The sequence below is a fragment of the Protomyctophum parallelum genome, assembly GCF_964188405.1.
Source record: "Protomyctophum parallelum genome assembly, chromosome: 21".
Taxonomy (NCBI): domain Eukaryota; kingdom Metazoa; phylum Chordata; class Actinopteri; order Myctophiformes; family Myctophidae; genus Protomyctophum; species Protomyctophum parallelum.
The window spans coordinates 30,085,519-30,097,920 of record NC_139713.1 but is presented as its reverse complement, the minus strand read 5'-3'; the positions used below and the strand labels follow the sequence as shown (position 1 = coordinate 30,097,920).

The window sequence follows — 12,402 nt, the reverse complement described above, 5'->3', positions numbered from 1 at the left end:
TATAGCTGAGATACATACATATATAGTATAAAATAGAGGTCCATGGCCTAATAATGCATATCAAACTGGGAAGTTAAAAGGGTTGAGAATTACTGTTCTAGATTAATATCTTATGCCACAGTCAGTGCAGTGGTAGTGGGTCTTTTAATATCTAAAATGCTTTAAAGTTCAAGAATGATGAAGGCAAGGAAGATGAGAAACTGTGCCAATGTTTGTTTTATTAAAAAAATAAAATACAAATGACCCAAGAGCACACAACAGACCTCTTTCACTAAACCAAAGCATTTTATCTATCACACAAGTGCGTGCATTTTTCTGATCTTTCATTCTACGTTTTTTGGCTTGATCTGGGTGATAAGAAAACAATAGAAAGACTGCATTTGCTGATGCCTGCTTATTTCTGAAACATGGATACCGGTATTTCACTTTGGCAAAAGAACAACAACAAACACAAAAATGTATCCATGCACAAATCACCAATGGCACCAATATTTGCTTGACATACTGTATCTTTAGCTTAGAAAAGGAAATGCAAGAGAAGTGTAGGTTACATGTTGCAAGACAAACAAACACAGTATCAATGTGTTATCAGTGATGTGCATTTCTTAACCACTTAAGTTGTATTGCAAAAATAGCCAGTATACAAGCTCACAACGCATAGATCTGCTATCATCACAGAGCTAACTAGATAAGCAATTTTGAATTGTTTTCACCTAGAATGACATGACCTGAAATAGGGATGCCAGGCTGAAGGTGATTAAAGATCAGAGTGCAACAAATCTTCAAACATCTGGGCATGGCTTATTGAGGTGTACCCAAAGTAATCCTGACAATTTAATATTCTAAATGGCCCAATGAAATACAAGTTGACTATGTTCCATACATAGGTGTTTTGATTCTCATGTATTTTTTATTTTATTTTTTTGAGTTTATGTTCATGACTACTGAGGCTTAAAAGGCAACATTTAAATATTCACTCAGTGAAAATGCCTCCAGAAGAAAAGCTGTATACAGACACCTAACACACCAGTTTAGTGCAACAAATACAGGATGGAAAAATTACCTGTTCACATATCCACAGGAAGCAAACAAAACAAAACAAAAAACAGATTAAATAGGAATTGTTCCAATAAAAGAAATATATTCAACACTCATTCAGCATAAACAACCTTACAGTGTGGCTTATCTATCCATAAATCAGAACAATTAACTAGCAGATTAGAATGCCTGCTAACTGTATTCACACCTACTATGCCACTGTCAGGATTAAACAATATACAAAAGAATAAATGAACTTGAATTACCTCTGAATGTAAGTCCCTCTCTGACACCTACCATTTACTGAGAGGTAAAAAAAACCAATACATTTGAAAAACATTTTCTTAAACAAATACATATTATGCAGATCAATCGAGATGGTTACAGTACAGTGCAGTACAGCCAGTACTGAGAATAATATTGCTTGTACTAATGACCACAGACAAATGACAGAAAGTGAGAAAGAGATTGCAGCATATATCAGTGGGTTTATGTTTTTGCATAGCATATTTGGGTACAGTACAATATATTACAGAAGTGCGTGATGAAGAAAAGAAAGAAAAGATGGGAAACAACACAATGAACATGTTGAGAACAAGGACTTAAAAATAACAGCACTGCTTCCTTAATATTGCCCTGAGAGTGGGTACAAAACTATAAAATATAAAAGAAAAAAACAATAAAAGAAAATAAATTGACATCCATTCACCTATTAATGGTACGCTAAGGATGGGCTTGGCAGTCAATATACTGTATGCATTTTTTATGATTATATTATAGATATTTTATCTACGGTATACAAGCAGATGAGCTTCATGCAGTTTTTTCCAGAGTGACACTTGCAGAGGCTAATCATCATAGGCTAATAATAATCTGTGACTTAGAAAAACAAATGATAGTACTCTGTAACCAAACTTGTGTCCAAGGGGGAGGTATAGCCCACAGGGATAAAACAGAGCAAAGCCAAAGGCTCTGTAATGATCACAAATCTTGACTTGAATGTAGAGGTTAAGGGAGGAATTACGACAGGGAAATCATCACGCACCTCTGCCAATATCGAACAGATTACAGAAACAAAAGGTCAAGATATGAGCCTATGAAGAAATATACAAGCAGCTATTATCAAATACTACTAGTATGGTAGGAACATAAAACAACGTCCAAATAAAGACAATGTTCAGTTAGAGAGGATCTCTGCAACTCTGCAGATGTATCACTGAATGAATGAATGGATGGATGTTTATCCACAACTGACTGAGATAGCCCTTAATCTAGGTAAACATGTGAAAGCCAGAGACAGACGCTGTTTGGCAATGGAAAAAATACAGGCCTCCCATCCACTCATTCAAAAAATAATTGATGTCCCATTATCCTCCCCTTTAACAACTTTATTAGAATACATATACAAATATGCCTAAATGCACCTTAGCAAAAAGGATATAAAACATTTTCTTTTGGAGTGCCCTTTCTTCCTCCAATCATTCAAAGCAAGACAACTAGTACAAAAAAGGACAAATAGCTAATTAATTGCCAATGTTTTCTTTTCCCTAATTCATATTATGTTTTTTTCCACTATGTTCACATCTCAAACATATTGACAAATCTTAATCATTTGAAAAATGTGTGCAAAACAAATGTCATCTCTGGATAAACCCAAACACAGCTTGCTAGCACACACTGCATTTTAAATGTCATAGAACACTCCCTCACACAGCAATACATTTAAGGTGAAGTCTCAAGACTTCAGAATCTGTGGAGATGTCAGTCGCTTTTGGTTTTCCCTGTGTAGGTTTACACTGTCTCCAAGTCCACAAGATTTACACTGGGTTTACACCGTCTCCAAGTCCACAAGACTTTCGAGCAAAGTCAGACAAACCCACTCACTCTCATGCTCCATTGCTCTAAACTTAAGCAATCATGAGTTATCTCTCAAATGGCATTACAGTTATCCCCCCCCCAAAGAAAATCAGTCCCTTATTACTCTTCAGTAGAGATAAAGAGCAAGCTAACCCTATCCTATTCTTCAGTGGAGATAAAGGACATGCTACCCAAATAAACCCTACTGTAAGGCATTTACACAGTACACATGTACTACACACAAGTAGCATTAACAGAGTATTTTTTACTCACAGAAGCGCTGGTTATTGTGCACCCGTCACCTCCATAACCAGCACATCTGTTCAAGTGACCCATCAAGGCAGCTTGTGTTGTATTTGTCAAAAACACGTTTCATGTTTTCTAGTGGATATGACATCAAGATCACAGCACAACAGATCTCCACAACACATAGAAAAGTGTTTCTCCATTTTGTGTATTGATATTATAAAAGAAATACCTGCAGTGCAGTACAAGATTCCAAACTTTCCCCTACTGTCCAAAATCACCCCAAATACAATTTCAATTGTTGCCAAGAGCATGCAGACAAACAATATTGTATTTATTATTATTATTTTCCCCAGTAGTTAAAAAAAATCGAATTAGATGGTTTGAGTAATGTGTACTGTATAGGATATATCATTTTAAAGCCTATATATAATTTCAGGAACTGCACTAATGGCAAGTACATTGTGTATTGCTACTACTGTACTGTCCAGCAACCTATTTGACTGACTTAGTTTACTTACATACGTTATCGTATGACAGATAGTTAGGGTTAATGTGATTAAGCCTATTTATTTAACATACCCGGTATACAGGTTGAATATTAAGCTTTTTTCCACCCTTAGACTATTTTGCTGAGTTTTCCCCAAAAAGCCTGTAGCACAATAGTGTGTTTGGCTCAAATAGTGGGTCAAAAATGATAACCACAAGAAGCACACTCCATACACGTAATTGCAGTCAGTGAGTTAGGCCATATACTGTACAGAGGTAAACATAGAGCTATACCGAGTACAGGGTCATGTGCTGTATGGAGGCCCAGAATTTCAAGCAATATTCCTGGCAGTGCGTTTTCAGTTTCAAGCATAATTAGTAGGCAGGCATGCAGTTATATTTCATACCCAATGCAAGTGTCAACCATCAAGTGGCCAACTGTTGCAATAATATGTCCACAATTGCTGAGCACGTGTCTACACTAGCGGTCATGACACTACTATTTTAACAGAGTAGCTCCTCGACCCAAGTCTTTGCACCATATGTTTACCTTGCAACTGACTGAAGGAAAGACCATTTTTGATGAATGACGGTTCCAACAAAATCGGTTTGATTTATACATCACTTAGTTACTTTCTTGTCTGATCTTACCAAAACAAAATAGGTTTTTACCTTACAATATATACAAAAAGATGTTGGGCCACGTCATGGTTCTCCAAGTAGTTCAATAGATTAGCTGTTAGCACATTACATGCACTACACGTACTGCCACACAAGAAAACACATGCTTGGCAACCAATTCAGGTCACACTCACACAGCAGCATACATGTGGTTATCACAACAGTTTGCAGCTGTGTTGCACTGCACTGCACAGCACCACCCCCACCCACCTCAACTCCAAAAAACACACCCTTCCCCCCACTCATGGAAAATACCATCATCACAGATCTCTGGCACTGTTGAGTGCTGTCAGGGACCACAGCAAGCCACAACACTGCTAGCTCACTTCCTGACACTACTGTCTGTAAAAGCACAGCATGTCTTGCAGAGTCATATGAAGATGAAACTCCTGGAGTCACAGCATCTATACCTATCTTTCAGTCCATTCCACCAGCCCTCAAACTCAGGAACTTAGTTATGTTGCAGCTGTAGCTTTGTGTCATTTTTGGGAAATAACACAAATACAGCAATCTGCCACAATTTCAATCATGAATAAGTGGTCAAAAGCCTGGTTAAGGATCTATATATTCCTCAGGAGTTAGATCACTTTGAAGACAATTATACTCCATATTGTCATCAAATCAGTTCACACCAGTGTACCTTCCAGCCGCCCCTTGTCAGGAACTTTGTTGTCAAAAAAGGACCATACCAGTACAGATAAATGTCTAATATAAACAGCTTGGGTCACATATCATACAAACAAACCATTTCCCAATGAATGGCTTTATTTTTAGATTCACTTTTTGTTTATATTTTCTCAAGTCATTACAGGTTACTGACTGTACTTGCCTGATTACAATGTTGACTAGACAACATTGTGTGGTAATTTTTTTTAAATGAACATCTGAATTTAATTTGTAAATTTTCTTTTCTCCAGGGAAGATTTTTTTGCTAGGCTGTGTCTGAAATCATTCACTTATATATTCACTACTCTCCACTCAATATATGGAGAGTGTTACATAGAGAGCATTTGTGAGCTTATCGTCCACTCCAGATAATACATGTGTGTCGCTGTTAATTATGGTATATACTGTTGTAGTCTAATAGGGTATAATAATTATATATACATATACAGACTATGGTGGTGAGAAGTGAATGATTCGGACACAGCCCTAGACTTCAAGACAATCTGCACTTTAAAATGCAACAGTAAAGTAACTTAAAAAAAATAAAATAAAATAACAGTGCCTTAAGGTTCCCTGTGTTCAATGACCTATCTCAAGAAAGTTTCAAGTTTCTGCAAGTTGATTTTCATACTGTACTGACATGAATAGCTTCCTCAGAAATCTAACAAATTGGGGTATGCTTTGGAAAATGGTCGGCAGTAATGTCAAGTAGACCATGAGAGCAGACCACCGGTATGGTCCTTTAATGTGATTAAAGCATTAATCAGAAAAGCACTAAAGCAGAAATCATTCATAATACATGGTGACAGTCTTCTGTTTTGACTATGTTTTGAACATTCCAAAACAGGGTAGGTATATGTGTAGCATGAGAAGCATAATTTCCTTCAAAATGCTGCTGAACCCACCACACACACACACACACACACACACACACAGTATTGTTACCCCATTAAATCATACATACACACATTCACTCACACATGACCACCGGGATTCTTTTTATAGACATCAACTTGCAGGCACAGCCATGGGATAATGTAACGGCAGGCTTTTGGGCTGCAGTTTGTTGCTGCCAGAGAGTGGATGCAACACTTGCTGTCCGTCTTTCGATACCACGTGTTGACCACAGAGCTGGGGTGGACACATAAGAGCTATTGAAAGGAATAACAGTAAGCAGGGAAGGAGGCCAAGAGTGTACTGAAACTGAGCAAAGGAGAGACCAAGACATCTCCTCTTTCACTTTCACACTCCACTGCTCCGCTCTCGCCCTCTCTGGATGCAAAGTTGCAAACAGTCCCAGACACCCTCAGAGCTGACATCACCATGCAGCTGTGTCCTGGATTACATACACACAGCAAACGGGGGAGGGGAGTTGTTGTTGACTGTGCTGGTATGCTATTAGCTGGCCCTCCAGCCAGAAGAGAAACGTCAGATGGGCAGTTGGTCAGAAGTGCTCGGACCAAGCAAAGAGAGAATAGAAAAGCAATGCTCAGGGAGAGCAGCAGGTAGGGAAACAGTTAATTATGCATTCAGTCACAATTACTAATTAGTCTCTTACCTAAACCTCCAGCGTGTCTCTTACTTAAGTTCTCCATTCCCATTCTAAAATGATCATTCTAGGTTTCCCCTCATTGCAAATACGCACAGAACTATCCACAGAAAGTAAAGAATTTATCAATCAGCTCAGCCACACAGCGGATCATCATCCTCCAATATGAACTGGATTTGTTATCATCATCACTTCAACGTCATTCATCTCTATACAACTGAAGCTAAACAGTCAACTTAATTTGAGGAGTCTTTGAAGGACATCTAATATCCTGACAATAGCTGCGATGGTGTGGATGATGAAAACAGCTCTCATATGTCACTCTATAAAGCATGAGGCCAGTAGCATCAGCAATTAGCCAGATCAGTTGGCTGGTTAGTGGGTTGGTAGCCTATGTAAGGGATCAGACCAAGTGGTCTCCAGTGCTGGTGTTGGGGGTGTGGCCGGGGTGCTCCTGAGTATGCGCTTTGTGCCTGAAGTTATGCTGCTGGCGTCCGGCACAGCAGTCCTTCCCAGCTCCCTGGCACACCTGCTGCTCCTCATCACTCTCCTCCTCGAGCCCTGAGCCCTCATCCACATCCAGCGTGCAGACACACACTTCGATCCCTGAGTCGCCCGTCACATGCCGGCGACGAGTAACAAGCTCCTCCTCCTCTGCTGCCGCCAGTGAAGCCTTCAGGTCCTCCTCTGCCCGACACCGTGTTTGTGTGGGTGTTGACATTGCTCCATGGTCTGCTGATGATCCCGACGGCTGAGGCTCTTCCGCCGGCTCCTCTTCCACCGACGCTTCCAGCACCAGGGCAGCTTGCGCCTGGCTAGATGCTGGAAGAACTGGGGCGGTCTCGGGGGGGATTTCAGAATAAGGTGGAGGAGGTGTTGGGGGGTGGCCAACCACCTCTTCATAGTCAGGGAGCTTGCAGTCATTCCAGAATCCTGAAAGTGAGAACATACTGATGGTTTGCCCTTTTTTTCACCTCTATAAAGCTAACTTTATGACATCGACATCCATCATCAAATCTTCATCTAACAAGGTTTGATCAAGGCCAGGGTCCCATAAAGTAGAGTTGTTCCAATATCAGTCCAATTCATTCATTCAATAATAGTAGCGGAAATACCTTCGATACAGCCTAAAATGCTTGACCAAGTATTGGCGAGTTTATGCAGCAATCTGATATAACGCACAATATTTTGATGATTTTTTGTTCTTTTTCCGGCCTTTCCTCCTTATATTAGTCCGTTAAAACCGGGAAAGCATCTGTATCATTTTAGATTTCAGCATTGGCTATTCAAAAATAGCAGATATACAAGAAGCTCACATCTGCTATTTTTGAACATTTTTTTAAAAGTCTTGAAAGAACTAGAATTTAGCATTTGTAGAATTCGACCTCAGGTCTTAATGGTTTAAGAAAGTGATAGTAAAGAAAATCCATCCATCCATCCAGGAAAGAGACAGGAAACTGTGTTAAAAATGCAGATCACTGGCTTTCAGGAGGCCAAACGGGAAGGTAAATTCCACTTATCCCCTTAGATCATCCCCCCCTACTCTGTACATAAAGTGTTTTATATTTTGTGATGATATTGGATTTTGGGTTATCCTTTTAGACCAAGTGTTTGAATACTCTGTTGCCATTTGCATTTCTGTCTAATAAAGGATTCAATCAATCAAACATATACTATTTATATATGATGAATTATGATTAATTATTAGTACAATGATACACAGACACTACTCACTTATGTTGAGCGGTGGGGGGGAAATGAAAGAACTGGAAGCTCCCTGGTAGGCCATTAAGCTGATCTCACGTTGACGCTGCTCCTGCTGCAGACGCATCTTGACCCTCCGGTGGCGGTAAGCACAGCAGCAGCTCAGCATGATGATCAGGGTCCACACCAGCCAGAACCCTATTGTGAACGGGTATAGTCATTCACTATAGCCCAAGCATTGTAAGCAGACATTAAACTATAGGTATATAACTAGTATATACTATAGGTATATTTTGGAGGTGTACACACAGCAACAACAAAAAACAATAGAAGATGTCGAATTCTGTCCGTTTTCCAAACTTGTATTTATTTTTTACCTCCGTTATAATTACCCTGTTTGGATTGCAATCTATACATCAAGGAAGCAAGCACGACTTAACTTGTCTCAATCTCTCTGAGCATTCTTTACAAAGAATCCCTAATACAGAAAACCAGCACCTTGAAGGCACTTCTAATGTATTACATAATTGGCATGGAATTCAATCTAGATAAAAACAAAGTGTCCAGTGCGTGGCTTGTTGCTCTTCCTTGTGAGTCAACACTAGCACTTTGTGGCTGTTTGCATTATGTCTTTAAAGGGGGACACTTTCCACAGCTTCGCATTTTTCACCACGCTTTCAAGTAATCAGTTTCACCATATCATAATAAATTATATTTTCTTTATTCTATGAAAATAGAGTCTTCTCGTCCCGCAATGATCACATATGTTACAACTCGTCTTTCAACTGGAACATACTCTGTCATATACAGTAGGTGGTCCAGAGGCTTAGATATGGACAGAGTTACGCAAACTGCGTTCACTTCACGGGGCCAGTCCAATGGCGGCTCTCCTACATAGACTACGCATTGAGTGTGGGGACAACCAACTGGGCCAAGTCCTGGACCGGAAGTAGACAGAAATGCATTGGCCTCAGGCAACAGTCCAGCTTTAATGATCTTAAATCCCTTCATTTTAAATTGTTTTGTAGTAATAGTACAACATAAACATTAAAGACTAGAGACTTTAGTTGTTACTGTACAATACTTTAAAATAGTTGTCATGTTGCACACATGCTTAAAATAGCTCTTGTTTGCGCCGCCCTCGTTGAAAACAATGTATTTCCAACTCCAGCTTGTCTCAGTTCAGGCTGCATGAACAGCGCTCAAGCGCTCGGTTTCTCCCAACTCCATATCGTAACTCTTCTATTAGATGGCTCTGAGGTGGTCAACATAATATTTAATTCACTAAGGAACCATTACGTAGTGTGTAGCTTTAACCACTGAATTTGGGGATATATATAAATGCAGTGCATCCACTGCGGTGGACAGCTTATAACACAGTGACTACAGACCTAAAACACTGAAATTAAATTCAGTGGTTAATTTTAACAAAATAAGAACAAATACAAAATAAGAAAATAAACCAATACTGGGAAATATAGATATTAGTTTGTTAATATGAATCGGGAACATAAGATGAAAGTGTACTTACACCAGAGCTCATAGTAGTAGGTGCAGCACTCTGTTTCCCCACAACAGTAGCCCATCTCACAGCGGTTCTGCTCATTGTTCACCCCAAAGCAGAACTCCTTTCCCTGGACACACAAAAATGCACAGTATTTTTCACAGTCAATCACATAAATCACAGGTTCTCAAATGTGGGCCAAATCAAACTGGGGATGCTTGAACTAATAGTTGAAAAAGAGTACAAATGGAGCCAAATCAAACTGGTATGCTCTGTGGGACAATAAGTTAATTTATATAGTTGTATCAATTGATTCACAAGATACAACTACAATATATATATATATATATATATATATATATATATATATATAATTCAATTGACATGGGTGAACTGTGGACAAAGTGGAAAAGGCACCGACAACCAACTTCAGTTGTTTTGTACTTGTTTGCTGTGTAGATTGTAATTTGTAGCCTACCTTGAGTGATATTTGTGTGTTCCGAATTCACGGTGGATTTAGCAACACAAATCCCAACTGTTCTCGGTATTGTTAAACTAACCTTACCGTTAGATTAGAACAGACAAGCATAAACAATAGCTACCTCACTGGGGACACGTACGTTGCCATTCAATTTGTTCCAAGTCAGCATTATGGGTTTTAACTTGACGCAAGGTCAATGGCGAGCATCGTCTGACCATTCATATTGTAGTTATTATGGCGACATGCATGGCAATAAACATAGTTATAAAGTTTGTATCCGGGTAAAAGTTATCATCAGCCTAACGATTCTGACAGACAAGCTAAATAAATGTTTTGGCTGCCCTGCCTACACAAACACCGGTTATGATTTAGCATTTAAAGCCCTTAATCGATTTAAATTATGGTAATAACTAAAATAATGGTGAAAGTTATACATATTTTATATACCGGTAATAATATCAAATAAGACTTATCTAATCGAGAATGACGTCACGCAAGTTTGGCAGTGAACCATCAGGGCAGCAGTATAGTTTCCTTCTTTGCCTTAATACATTTTTTTTTCTTTTACTTCTAGTCGCGCGACAAGTGTCGCTCGTCAAAGAATAACGGACTTTCGACACTGAAAAGTGTCGACGTGACCCACGTCGACACTTTTTTCGGTCGAAAACGCGTTATTCTTTCCATCGTGCGGAAAGGGTCGCGCGATGAAATAGCGATTATGAACGAGCCCCTTTGTGTCGGAAACCGACTCGGGACAATAGAAGGCCTGTTTCCCACTGACATCCACGGGCTCTATTAAAGCATGGACGCTCGGACCGCTCGCTCGGGAAAGAAATAGCCGATCTGCAAGCTCGCAACGCGTCGCGGACGCGACGCGTTGTGAGCTTGCAGATCGGCTATTTTTCCGTTAAATCAGGCCTCACTTCTTTACCTGCACCAGACACGTCCCGGTGCACAGCAGCCCTACAATGGATCCCAGTGTTTTCTGTGGCATCTTCCTGGGTTGTTTTGGCTCGTTGTCGACACGACGGGAAACATATAGCAGACGAATTGACAGTTGATTCCAGGTTGGTGTGTGTTTAGAGTCGAGCCTCCTCCTGGTCTCTCGTAGTTTGAACGGTTACAGTAGAGTAGCCTAGGCTACGTCCTCGACATGTTTTGTCTGTCTATCTCTCGTCTCTTGAAGACACGGATGTTTTTTCTCTCCAGCCAGTTGACTCGGTGTCAGTTGTTGCACCAGTCGCAGGAGGGCGCTATTGTGTAAGAAAAGAATGGTAATGGGCAATGGGCCTGGCCATATAGTAGCAGGCAGAAAAGGTGTACAATTAGAAGAAGTTCTACTTCTAACCATAGGTTCTGAATCAGAACATAGTTGGCAGGCACTACAACGAGCTATTTCTATACAAGTATTTATACGTAACCATAGACCAAAATACTAGTATGATTATCTTTTGGATATTATCAGATTTTTTCCTGTTGTGTATTCTGTACTATTGGCCTACATGTAAGTCAAACATTTATAAGTTCCTTTCCAGTTTGAGGTAGGTTGACATCCAAGTGTGATTTAATTAGTGAACTCAAGAAGAATCCTTAAAGGACCACTTCACCACTTTTCAACGTATCTTCATATAATAGGTCCTCATATAACAGCCCTCCTCCTACAGACTGAGTAGAAAAAAATTGCGCCATTGTTTCATGATTATTAGTGTGGACAGTGGACCTATTATAGATAGGTTAGGTTGAAAAGTGGTGAAGTGGTCCTTTAAGGCACTCAGTCAGTTGAGTTCACAAATAAAGCAAATGAACACGATTAGAGTGTTTGTGTTTCTTATCATTTTTAAATACATTTTTATTCACTGGGCTATTGCACATGATCAGATCAGATAGCAAAGCACCACTGCAGTTTCATTATGAAAATGTAGAAATTGATGTCAAGATAACTAATCTTGTGCTTATGAAACAAAATACCTTATGACCGTCTGAACTTTGTGACACACACACACACACACACACACACACACACACACACACACACACACACACACACACACACACACACGCACACACATGCCTCTGTAAGGAACGCCCAGGTGGTTATGTCTAATGGTGACGTCATGGAGAGGCTGTGCTTGAGCATGGATTGGAAGATGCTAATCCCTTTGATTCTACTTGAACCTGAACCGATTT

At 39.7% G+C, this 12,402-nt stretch overlaps 1 protein-coding gene across 1 annotated transcript; it reads right to left on the bottom strand.

Annotated features, from left to right (window-relative positions):
* Positions 1-198: 198 nt before the first annotated feature.
* Positions 199-11,410, bottom strand: wbp1 (WW domain binding protein 1). Its single transcript, XM_083793668.1, has 4 exons — positions 11,147-11,410; positions 9,762-9,864; positions 8,261-8,428; positions 199-7,459 (listed from the first exon to the last, which is right to left on the bottom strand). Exons 1-4 carry the CDS (start codon positions 11,207-11,209, stop codon positions 6,930-6,932), a joined length of 864 nt encoding a protein of 287 aa, XP_083649794.1. The 5' UTR covers positions 11,210-11,410; the 3' UTR covers positions 199-6,929.
* Between the last annotated feature and the right edge of the window lie 992 nt (positions 11,411-12,402).

Excerpts from the sequence above, each read along its gene's own strand:
- wbp1 (XM_083793668.1), bottom strand. The coding sequence starts at position 11,209 with ATGCCACAGAAAACACTGGGATCCATTGTAGGGCTGCTGTGCACCGGG. Across the intron at positions 8,429-9,761 it reads CTACTACTATGAGCTCTGGT|GGTTCTGGCTGGTGTGGACC; the intron begins GTAAGTACACTT and ends CGTTCACAATAG. Across the intron at positions 7,460-8,260 it reads CCCCCCACCGCTCAACATAA|GATTCTGGAATGACTGCAAG; the intron begins GTGAGTAGTGTC and ends TCTCACTTTCAG.